Source organism: Lipophrys pholis (genome assembly GCF_963383615.2).
Source record: "Lipophrys pholis genome assembly, chromosome: 4".
Taxonomy (NCBI): domain Eukaryota; kingdom Metazoa; phylum Chordata; class Actinopteri; order Blenniiformes; family Blenniidae; genus Lipophrys; species Lipophrys pholis.
In genome coordinates, this window is record NC_137637.1 from 35,096,575 (window position 1) to 35,108,833 (window position 12,259).

The 12,259-nt window shown below is 46.3% G+C and overlaps 1 protein-coding gene across 1 annotated transcript in view; it reads left to right on the forward strand.

Moving 5' to 3' along the window:
• nisch (nischarin) overlaps window positions 1-9,172 on the forward strand; it is a 29,041-nt gene extending 19,869 nt beyond the window's left edge. The window contains exons 20-28 of the mRNA XM_080462448.1: window positions 168-331; window positions 784-847; window positions 1,256-1,394; window positions 2,009-2,159; window positions 2,912-3,031; window positions 3,121-3,282; window positions 4,985-5,172; window positions 6,101-6,270; window positions 7,284-9,172. Coding sequence (XP_080318574.1) covers window positions 168-331; window positions 784-847; window positions 1,256-1,394; window positions 2,009-2,159; window positions 2,912-3,031; window positions 3,121-3,282; window positions 4,985-5,172; window positions 6,101-6,270; window positions 7,284-7,614 — 1,489 coding nt within the window. The 3' untranslated portion in view covers window positions 7,615-9,172. The remainder of the gene's footprint in view (window positions 1-167; window positions 332-783; window positions 848-1,255; window positions 1,395-2,008; window positions 2,160-2,911; window positions 3,032-3,120; window positions 3,283-4,984; window positions 5,173-6,100; window positions 6,271-7,283) is intronic.
• The last annotated feature ends 3,087 nt before the right edge of the window (window positions 9,173-12,259 follow it).

Below are 12,259 nucleotides of genomic sequence, written 5' to 3' on the forward strand. Positions count from 1 at the left end.
TAAGTGTTAATATATTTTATACCATTACATACATATTATATATTGTTGCTGTCCTCGGTAAAATTGTTGCTCTTCTTTCTTATACCTGCTAATGAAATATGATTTAAAAAGCTTTTTAAGCTGGTTCATGTTGGTGTTCTTGTGTCTCATCATGACGTTGTGTCCAGGCGGAGTCACTCGGTGGAGCTGCTGCTGGCCGACCAGAAGCTGCCGGTGCTCTTCCCTCTGGCCCAGGACCGGAGCTCCTTTCTGGGGGAACTGAGCCGGCGGAGGGCCTCGCTGGACGGGCTGAAGCTGGTGGCGTTACCCTGCAAGCCGCGTCCACATCCAGGTGAGAAGAACAAGACGAGCTAGCCTTTATACAGACCAGCGGAAGATGGAACGGATCTGTAAAGAAAGACGTCGCTAAGAGGGAAACAAAACAAGCTAGAAGTTGCAGTGACGTATGAGATATGAGTTATTTCTCCGTCCTCAGGTGTAACGAGACCTGGAGCTGCTGGTCCACCGTTAGCCTCCGTTGTTTTCTTACAGCAGGAGAAAGTTCCTCCGAGCATCAGCCAGAGTTCATTGTCTGTTTCCATTCCGTATTTTGATTTATTCCAGTTTTGTTTAAATTGGGCTGTATAGATTTATTTTTTATAACATTGAGCTTTTTCTGTCAGTCAAACAGAATTATTGGAGGTTTTTCAGTCATACTGCAGCAATACTCTCATTTGTTTGTACATTTTTTTAAATAGAGTTTTTCCCCCAGTATATCAGCTTGTTGTTCTATGTTGTTTTCAGGTTCTTTCAGAAACAAGGACCAGTGTTGTTGCTCCAGAACCAGAAAGTCTCACAGCTCTAGCAGGTAGATTCTTATTTTTATTTTGACCATTTTCTGTTTAGTGAACGAGCCTGTGCTTCCAGCTGAATGCTAATCAGTATGTACTTTGATTAAGGCCAGGGCGCTCCTGTTTTCTATCAGTTATCTCTCAGTGAGTTTATCTTACTCCAGTAAGATGAACGGCGTGTGAATGCTGATTGGTGCCATGCAGCTTGGTATTTGTTGGTCAAGGACGTCTGATATTAAGATCAGATCAGTTTGGGAAGCCGTGGCGGAGCCGGTTTTCTTTCTGCCCTTGAGCAAGGCATTGAGGTTGACCACATTTCATGGCAGCTCCCACCATTTCCTTGTTTGTGAGTGTGACTGTCTGCTGAATAAGAGAAATTACACTATTTAAGGGAAACCTATTGACTTTTTCTTGACTTTCTTCAGTTGGGACTCCTCTGGTCTCCAGGTGGAGGAGAACCAGCCATCCCCACACCTGATCCCTGGTCTCACTCCAGGCCTGAAGCTCCTGGCTGGACTAGGAGAGACTCAGCTGCTGACCTACTTCCACAGATACGTTGCTCTGGTAGGACGAATACTGTCCGGGTTTAAGAGTCGAGACAGACAAGTCACCTTTCTTTATTTTATCAGAGGCTGGAAATCAGGTGCATTGCTTATCCATAATGAAGCCACATTACCTGGACCAGCCATAACATTATGACCACTGACAGTCGAAGTGATTGATAATGGTTCTATCCTTATTGAGGATAGTATATAGTGTTCAGATTCAGGTGAGTTTGAGAAGGAAGAGATTATAAAGTCTATAGGACTGGGTCAGTACGTCTCCAGAACTTCAGCTCATGTAGGATTTTCTCAGTCTGTATCTATCAAATAAGTCCATGGGTGGAAAAGCAGTGAAGTGGTGACGAGGTCATCGACAGCCGAGGCTCATAAATGAAGTGTGTGTTTTTTTTTCTTCAACTAAAAACAGGCCTGAAGAAAAGAGGTTATTTTTTATCTTCAGGCTTTTATATTCAGGTCATGTTGTGCAGCACAGGAATGATGGCGGCTGTCTGAGCTGGTTAATCTTCAGGTGTGTGTAATGAACGGTGACCAGCTGGCAGCGAGGTGCAGGCAGAACTGTAATACTGTCATTTAATCATCTGTTTCCTGTTTCCTCTTTTCCTCTCTGACACTCAGTCTGAGGCCGAGGAGATCAAACAGGTCTTGTGGCTCTCTGTGGTTCTCTACAAATCCCCCGAGGCTGAACTCACCTGCTGTCTGCTGCTCTCCACCGACTCCATTTACTTCCTGTTGGAGGACTCTGCCGCCACGCTCGCTCATCCCTCGGGTAAGAGGCGTCGACGCCACCGACTCGGGCAGAACACGATAGGATTATGTTTCGAGACCTCGGCGCCTCGGGAGTCCTTCATATTTTACTGTTGGTGCTGCCGGGGCGTCTCTCCAGGATCAGATTGTGGAGAACTTGAATAGTTTTACACAGAAGTTTCTGAACTGCGTCATTCTCAATGTAAGACATTTCTTTTGTTCATGTTTGGAAATAAATAAATAAATTATAAAAAGAGATGTATTGCAGTTAATGTTGTAATGTCTCACAGCTGGAACGTTTCATTTTGCGGTGATATTGGACTCTCTAGCGGGGCCGTACGTTTTTCTTCCACATGTCACTAGAGGGCGCTCACGTTCCACCGTTCATAGACGCGCCTCAGTTTGAGAATCACTGCTTTAGTACAAGATGTGAAGGTGTTTAGGTTCAGGTATAGCTGCAATACAGAGGAAATGCTTTTGTTTAATGTTAATTAAGAGTGAAATTATATATTTTGAATTTATGTCACGCAACTTCAGTTATCCTTAAACATGTTTGTGTTCTTTGTTACTTCGGCGTATAAATCTTTAGAATCAAAGGGACTGTCTTAAAATACTACAGCGTTTCAAAAGGTCAGATTTTTAACTGGAGGCCATAAAAACTTTTCTACTCTAATGAGATGTACCACTAAATGTTTAAGTTTCCCATCTGTGTTTGTGTTTTGTGTCTATTGCAGCTTTAGAAAATCATTAGTTTCATCTTTCTGTCTGTCTCAGTGTTGGACGTGTCCGACTGTGGAGATGCAGACGCGTCTCTGTGCTGCTGTCTGTCCATCAGACTGTCGGAGCTGCTGGCCGTCAACGTGGGACTGTTCGACCAGTACTTCAGAGTCGTAGGTCGGTGGATTTTCACCCACATTTCATTACACATTACATTATCGTGCAACTTTAAGCAGCTGCTGAGTAACGGTGCTCGGTCTCTGCAGGACGCTCGGCTGACCACATCGTGTGCTGCCTCAGCAGGGACAGCTACGCCACGGGCGTCTTCCTGCAGGAGTTGATGTCGGCTCTCAGTCTGCAGCAGCAGCTTCCACCTCCAGAGCCGTCGGATCAGGACTTCTACTCTCAGTTTACCAGCACAAACACCGGTACAGATTCTGGATTTCCTGAAGGGAGGCGGGTCTCAATGAGACCAGGAGGGAGGCGGGTCTCAATGAGACCAGGAGGGAGGCGGGTCTCAGAGACCAGGAGGGAGGGGGGGTCTCAATGAGACCAGGAGGAATGAGTCAGGAAATCCATTCCACAGTTTGCAGCCAGCGAGCAGGCTAGGGAAGTAGCAGTGTGCTATCCAACTTTTCATGGCAACATGTTGCTGATTGGAGGGATTTTACACTTAAAACACCACAAAGCAACGCAGCAACGTGGATGTTAGCAAAGCAACGCAGCAACGCGGATGTTAGCAAAGCAACGTTTAATGTTTGCAAAGCAACGCAGCAACGTGGATGTTAGCAAAGCAACGCAGCAACGTGGATGTTAACAAAGCAACGCAGCAACGTGGATGTTAGCAAAGCAACGCAGCAACGTGGATGTTAACAAAGCAACGCAGCAACATGAATATTAACAAAGCCGTAGTCCAGCAGGGCGGCGCTCTGCAGCCAGACGTCAGCGTTTTCAAACTCCAGCTCTGGGAGGAGAACAGCACTGACATCAGAACAATGAGCAGCAGCTCCTCCAGGCTGTCAGCAGGCGATTCACACCTCCGTGAAGCTGCGTCCTACTCCACGCTAAACTCCCTGAAAATAGTCCCAATGGTTGGAGCTGCGTTAGAGCTGGAAACATTGCGTTGCTGCTGCCTTGCTCAAGAGTTTCCCCAGGGATTAATAAAGTCATTCTGAGCTTTTAAAGATAGAACTAGTTTATTATGAGATGATGATGTCACGCAGACCCCCACATTGTCCACATGGAACAAAAGTACTTTGTACTGCTTCTTTTTCTGACCTGATACTAACCTCAAGTTGTCTTTAGAGAGAATACATGTATACATTAGTACATTTCATACTTTACTGTACAGAGGAGTTTATTACAGCCTCATTTAAAATCAACAATAATAATAATAATAATATTAAAGCAAACAGCTCTGGTATCTGAATAGTATCGGTACCGGCAGATATACACATTCAGGTATCGGTGTCAGAATTACAGAAAAGTGGATCGGTGCTTCTCTATAGAGAACCAGGTTATACTCTGACAATATGTGGCTCGATTACTTTTAATCTGTTTTCCCAAGCTGCAGTATGAAGTAAATGCCTTATGTATATATATTTTTTTATCAGAACCAACTTCAGAAATCGCAAAAGAAGCAAGTAAATACCCAAACAGCCCATATGCAGTTCTCGGGATGTAGGAACAACATCAGAGACTTTTGTTTTGTAGTTATTAAACTCTTGTGTTTAAACTCTGATTCATCAGTTTCAGGATATTAAGAAAAAGAAAAGTTTTCTGTGACTCGTCAGACGTTTTCAGTCTAACAGCAGGATCATTTTATAGATCCATGGAAGGTCTGAAATCTTTTTTGTTTGTTGCAATAAAATCAATTCTCTTTGGAACAGATAAGACCTCCAGACAATGAAATAAAATACGATGAATAGCAGTGAAAACACTTAAATCGTCATGTGAGCGTCATGTGAGCGTCATGTGAGCGTCATGTGAGCGTCATGTGAGCAGGCTCTGCAGACGGGAGGGAACCACTCCCTTTAATCACAGATGATTTAATTTGTGGAAAGGAAAATCAACCTGCAGCTTTTCAGAGGCGATGAGAACGTCTTTTGTTTTGTTTGTTTCCTGCTGCAGGTAAGATGCAGAACTACGAGCTCGTCCACAGCAGCAAGGTGAAGTTCATTTACCCCAGTGAGGAAGAGATGGGAGACCTGACCTTCATCGTGGCAGAGAGGAAGACTCCTGCCAGCGCAGCCTCCTCCTCCTCCTCCTCCTCGGCCTCGCGCTCCTTTAACGTCCTGCTGTATCTGCTGGTCTTCCAGGTCAGGACTTCCTCCTTTAGACTCATTCTGTTTGAAGCGTTGAGGATTTCTGACTGCAGCGTCTCCGTTGATGAGAGCTCACAGGAAGTAGAGCTCACAGGAAGTAGAGCTCACAGGAAGTAGAGCTCACAGGAAGTAGAGCTCACAGGAAGTAGAGCCCACATGAAGTAGAGCTCACAGGAAGTAATAGTAATCGTATAGTAATAAAAGTAATTTCTTTTTATTAATAAAAGAAATGCAATAAAGCTTTAAAAGAAACTAAAGAAATACATTAAAAGAAATAATGAAGCTTTACCAGAAGCATAAACCAGCCAGAGGACGATCAGGAGGGGGGATGACCTTTAACCTTTCTGGGACTCCAGTCAAAGTCTCTGCTCACCTTCCTTCGTAGAGACAAAGGAAATAAAACCTCGTAATTAATACTTGAATTTAGTTTCTTTTGTTGGGTACAAAGAGCAAAACCTGTGTATTAAATACACAAAACCCTCGTATTACTATACCTTCTCTGGCACGTTTAGGATTAAATTATAATCGTCACAAAAGTGAATATTTATATTTTCAATGCACAACAGTAGGCGAAGCAGCATAAACACGAATAAAGAAGCATAAGGAGGCAAATAGCGTCCATCAGAACCGGGCCGTACGGTGATGTGGGTTCTGATTGGAGCTTTATGTGCAGAGACTGAATGTTCTCCCTGTGGACATATGGGTCGTCTCCAGATAGTCCCAGATTATACATTTGAGGTTAAATGGTGAATGAAATCCTGTCCGTGTGTTTCTAATGTCGTTGCCCTGTGGAGGGACGTCCTCCTCAGCAGTTCATCCTGAAGCCGCCCGGCTGGTTTTCTCCTGCTGCTGCTCTTTCTACACTTTAACTCAGGGATTATTTCTGAGGTTGTCTTGCCTGCTTTTCAATGTGTTGCTCCAGGTCCAGAGCAGTCAGCCCGGCCAAAGCTGCTCTCTCTCAGGCTCCTCCTCTTCCTCGTCTCCGGTCCTCCAGCCCCGCACACTCATCCTCACCAGCACCGACGTCTTCCTGCTGGACGAGGACTACGTCAGCTACCCGCTGCCGGACTTCGCCAAAGAGCCTCCCTCCAGGTGAGTCCTACAACTCTAGAACGTTCCTCAGGGTTTCATTTAAGAGCAGAGCGGTTCAGTTACTTCCTGAACCTGAGCGGCGCTCGAGCAGCAGCAGAGGAGGACAGACGATCCTGTGCAGGCTGAGACTGACGGGAATGAAAACACAACCGAGCTGCAGCTCAGTGACTTCCTGTGGCCAGCAGCTGCTGCCAATAAAGCCACAACTCTTCTAGATCACATTACTGATAATCAATAATTCCATTTTGTTTGAATCCACTGGTCTCCTCCAGGCTTCATTCAGAAGGTCAGAGCCAGCGGCCGGTTGACCGACAGGGAGAACATGCAAGTCCCTCTAGAATCTCCCTGACGTGGGAGGAACAGTGCAAACCACTGCAGCACAGTGTCGTCCATCTAGTGTCCTTTATTTCCAGACCCTCACATGACAGTGACTCCTGCAGTCATAAATAACTGCTGTGAGTCTCCGACTGTTGGTTTTGCTCCTCTGTTGGCTGTTCGGTCCCCCCGTCTCTCTCGCTCCACCCGTTGGTGGAAATGGATGCAGAAACATGAATTCCCAGTGGAGCTCGAGCACCTTGACTGGTTGTTGTTGTGACAAACCGTGCGAAGCACTTTGAGACTGTGAGAACATTTAGCGTCAGTAGAGAGCGTCGGTTTGATTCCCCCTGCTCATCCTGAGTAAAGAGGAGGCGCAGGGCTGATTAATGGAGGACGTAAACACCGTCGCTCCCTCCACCCACCAGCGAACACTTCTCCCCTCCAGCTGTGGATACTGTCAGCTGAACACTCTGAACTGGGAAATGGGTCCCTCCCAACTGCTGACGTTCCCATTTCCCACCTGTTAAGCTTTAGTTTAGGTTTTAGTCCAGGTTTAGTTTGAGTGCATGAATGAATTTCTCTTTTCAGTTTCGTTGTTTTAGAACTCAAAAAGCATCTTTGGCTGCAGAAGCTGCTTTTTCATTCACCTCAGTGATAATGGGAAACCTTGGTGTCATTCCTGTGTCGTCCTGCAGGGAGCGCTATCAGCTGCGGGAGGCTCGGAGGATCCGGGACCTGGACCGGGTCCTGCTGGGCTACCAGACGTACCCTCAGGCCCTGACGCTGGTGTTCGACGACCTGCCCGGCCCCGACCTGCTCTGCCACCTCACCATGGACCACTTCTCCGTCGCCGGCGCGGAGGAAGCCCCGCCCAGAGGGGGCGGGGCCGGCCGGGGCGCTGAGGGCGAGGTCCAGTGGTGCGTGTTTGTCCCGGGAGCCGACAGCAGGGAGAGGCTGATCTCGCTCCTCGCCCGCCAGTGGGAGGCGCTGTGCAGCCGCGAGCTTCCCGTGGAGCTCACCGGCTGATCATCGAGGGACGGACAGGCGAAGCTCTGAAAGCTGATTGGTCGGCGGAGCGAGCTCGCCGTCGAGACGACTCGGAGGGTTTCAGGGTTTGACTGGTTAAAGGCCTCAGTTCGCTTCTCTGAACGTCCATCGCTTTCAAGGGCTGAGCGGAGGAAACACATTTAAAACGTAGATTTTTCCTCCGTTCACCTAAAGGAGCCGAGTTCATGAGATTCTCAGTTTCTCAGCCGGTTTCATCCTCATTCACTTCCTGGTTAGAGGAGAAGGTTACTATCAGTCTGCTGGCTTTCTAACTCCGTCACTACATGTTGAGGACACCGTCTCTCTGTCGACCAGGGAATCTTAGTCGGTGTTGGATGACGTCACTTAAATGTGGTTCTGCTCATGTTTCAGCTTAAGAACCAGCCCAGTTTACTTCAGAAATGTTCTATCATGTTATCACTGCACACACTATCCTCAAGTTCTACATTTGTTTTGTTTTTTTCACACAAAGTCAGATTTTGTCGTCGACAATGCTTCAGTTAACATTACTTCAGCCACAAGAGGGCGCCACAGATCCAGTCCCCCAGTGAACTGAGGGACTGTTTAACAGTCACAGCATGTCTTTATGTGTTAAATTATTCGTGACCATGGAGAGTGTGGAGGATCCGCTGTGAGAAACGACTGCTGGAAGCTCTCAATGGCCCATCAGGCTCTTTGAAGCTCACTGAGGCCGACGGTCGGACGTCCCGGAGGGATTCCCCTGTGCTGCTCAGGATGGGTTCTGCTGCAGACATTTTAAAGAGGTTGGAGGATCCAGTGCCGTCGCAGACTCGTGACCTGCTGAGGAGCCAAACATGTGAGAATTTCTGAGATAACTTGATGAGTCATGACTTTTAAAAGCATCAGGAGGCCGGATGAAGGGCCCGAGTGGCGTTTGCACAGCAGGGGGCGCTGCAAGACGGTCAACAGGTTCAAATGGATTTATTATTTTGTCTTTTGAGGAGCAGTTTGTCACTTCAGGTAAATCTTCTCTGGAGTCGGACGGGAGGAAGTTCTGACTGAGCACAAAACCTGGAGACGACTCCTTCAGACATCCAAAGTCCTCTTGGTTTCTCGCTGTTATTTATGTGAAGTTGCTTTAAAACCAAAAACCTCTGGGTTGCGTTTCCCCCGTGTAACACACACACACACACACACACACACACACACACACACACACAGAGCTCTCCCAACATTTTAATTCTTGCACATTATACCCGATAGACGCAGTATTACTCGACTGTATATTGGAGCTTTTTATTGCTATGATATGAACTGACTTGTTGCTTTGGGACTCTGGATGTTTTCCTCTGGAAGCTGATTTTGTACTAAACACTGAGGATGTTTCCATCATGTTATATCATTTGTTGTTTAGTTTTTTTTTATATTTTCTTTGCGTTTGAATGTTTTTGTACATGATTATTATTGTTAAAGAAGAGTTGGACTCCCTCCCCGCCACTGGTTTACGTTACATCTGGTCCCGTCGGAGGGGATTACCACCAAGTTCAAGTGAAATTAAAAATCCCTGTGCAACACGAGTCGTCTGGTTCTTGTGACTCTGCAGGATTTCCACGCTGACGCCACAGATTTCACCTGAAGCAGCGATTTTAAGCTGCGAGTCTGTTTCAGTGAGATTTTCTACTAAAACTACTAGTTTGACTGTTTAATCAGTCTGAAGCTTCTTTTTCACTCGGAGATGCTGCTGCTTTGGGGGTTCTACCTCTACCAGCTCTACACATTAAATTAACTTTGTGTTGAACTCAACTTAAGGTTGTGGGTGAAATTTACACCTTTAATGTTTGTTTTTTTATTAACTTGATGTTTCAGTAAAACTAAATTCAGCTGAAGTTTGTTTAAAAGTGTCATCAGTTTCAGCTCACGGAGAATTCTCAAAGAGCCGTTTTCACAATAATAAATACTAATATTGTCTGGAGCTAAACAACATGCTCTTGTTCTGAAATGAAGAAATGAACTAAAAATGACATTCATGACTCTTCTGCCTCCGGCTCCACCGGTACCGGGGATCAGGTGAGACGTCACCTGGCTGCCCCCCAGCAGAGGCCAGGTAGGAGAGGTGAGGGGTCACCTGGCTGCCCCCCAGCAGAGGCCAGGTAGGAGAGGTGAGGGGTCACCTGGCTGCCCCCCAGCAGAGGCCAGGTAGGAGAGGTGAGGGGTCACCTGGCTGCCCCCCAGCAGAGGCCAGGTAGGAGAGGTGAGACGTCACCTGGCTGCCCAGCAGAGGCCAGGTAGGAGAGGTGAGGGGTCACCTGGCTGCCCCCCAGCAGAGGCCAGGTAGGAGAGGTGAGACGTCACCTGGCTGCCCAGCAGAGGCCAGGTAGGAGAGGTGAGGGGTCACCTGGCTGCCCAGCAGGGGCCAGGTAGGAGAGGTGAGAGGTCACCTGGCTGCCCCCCAGCAGAGGCCAGGTAGGAGAGGTGAGACGTCACCTGGCTGCCCCCCAGCAGAGGCCAGGTAGGAGAGGTGAGGGGTCACCTGGCTGCCCAGCAGAGGCCAGGTAGGAGAGGTGAGGGGTCACCTGGCTGCCCCCCAGCAGAGGCCAGGTAGGAGAGGTGAGGGGTCAACTGGCTGCCCCCCAGCAGAGGCCAGGTAGGAGAGGTGAGAGGTCACCTGGCTGCCCCCCAGCAGAGGCCAGGTAGGAGAGGCGTACCTGTCAGGTGATCAGGAACTCACCTGGTAACCCGGTTCGCTCCACTGAGCCTCACTTCATCTCCTGAACAGAGAACTCCTGGAGGTCCAGCTTTGATATGGACATTAAGTTTAATGTGTTTTGTTTGTTAAACCAAATGTCAACATCTTACTAAAAATTAATCTGAGGGATTTTCTCTAAATATGGTTCATTAGAAAATAAACTAAATATATTGTTGAAAGGGTTAAAACTGTTTTGATTTGATAGATTTCAGTTGTTTAAAAAATCCAAATGAAAAGAAATGCTTATGGTTTAAAGTTAAAATGATTTGTTTCCAATCATTTAAGTGATCTCTTTTCAAAATATAGTTCGCTTCGTAGTTAAATGATTCCTAAATGATTTTATTTTCTTTCTTTGAGGTTTTTTTACCTAAAAGAATCTACCTGCTGTTTCAGTAAAGAAAAGGAATTTAAAGTCCAGTTCCAGAACAACTGCAGGCCCCGGGTCACGACCTTTACTAGTTACAGTTTAAATCCACAGATTTCAGCAATTTTTCCTTTTTTATTTCAAGGATTTTTGCCACTTTAGTTTTAAAGAATCTGGACTATTTGAGCCGTTTTAGCTGTTTAACTTCTAGTTAGAATGGTTTAGTATTTGTACTTAGGGTTAGTCATTTTAAGCTTCTTAGTGATTTTTATTATTTTAACTGTTTTCCCAGGTTTTATTTTGTAGTAGTAGTTCTTGTTTTATCTATTTTTAGTAGTTCTGCCTGTTTTTAGCCAGAAGATTAGAGCATTTAGGAAAAACAGTGTGAAATGTATTTTATTTTTACTTTGGGTGAAGGTTCTGTATTAGTCTGTGTCTTTATTCATTTATTTATTTACTTGTTGGTTTGTAGGAATAAATTTAACTGACTTTTCACCAAATCAAACCAAATTGTTTGAAAACTTTCGGGACGATTTGTCCTCATCAGAACCGGTCCATTAGATTCTGGGACGTTTTACCGTTTCAAAATAAATGTCCCGTTCATCTTATCACACTGAGTTTAATATGAAATGTTCTCGTAATATCAGCATTAATAAAACTCCCAGAATGCCTTGCAGCCTCTCCATAACCTGCTCTGAGCCGTTTCCATGGCAACAAGTCACTTTTCACACAGTGATGTAGCAACCTGCTACCTAGTTAGCACTGATGTGAGCTAACCGCTATCATACTAGAGATGCTAACTCGGTTCCACAAAGAAATGTGGCGCTCTACCGAGTGTAGCTCTAGTTTTCTGTCTGGAGGGTTCTGGGAGCTGCAGGTTGCAGACGTCGGCTCCAGAACCGTCACGTGATCCGAAGGAGGGGAACCTCCACTTCAACAACTCAGTGGACGTCTTGAAACAAACGATCGAATCTGGAGGCCAGAAGTAATTCTTTATTTTGGTTTTTGAAGTTTTCCTGAGTGAAAGCAGAGACATGGAGCGTTTCAGCCGTCGGCTCCAGAATCTGCTTCATCTCGTCGCTGCTTCCAGCCGGAGATCCGGCTCCAACCTTCTGCTGCTGAACCATCAGCTTCTTTGTTTTGCTTCTCAGGAGGTCGGAGCTTCGGCTGGAGATTCTTTCCTGGAGATCAGTCCACTTGCTGTTAACGGTGCGAGTCGGTTCTGCTGAGCGGACACTTCCTGGTCCAGTATCTCTGCCCTCGGCCCGAAACAGGAAAGCGGTTGAGCCTCACCGCCGACAGACAGGAAGTGGAGGAAGCTGAACAAGCTGAAAACCCTTTTGTTTTGTGTTTTCGTGTTTCAGAAGTGCTGATCCACAGCGGGAAAGATTTACTGCTGGTCAGGACTGGAAGTCCCACAACCTGCTTCAGGGACGTTTAACCCAGTTAATCTTATAATCCAACAAAATCCAAACATTCCACTTTGTGTTTGTCTCAGAACTCCAAAGTAAAACCTTTTAATCTTCCAGCCTACAGCTGAGGATCCTTCAGAT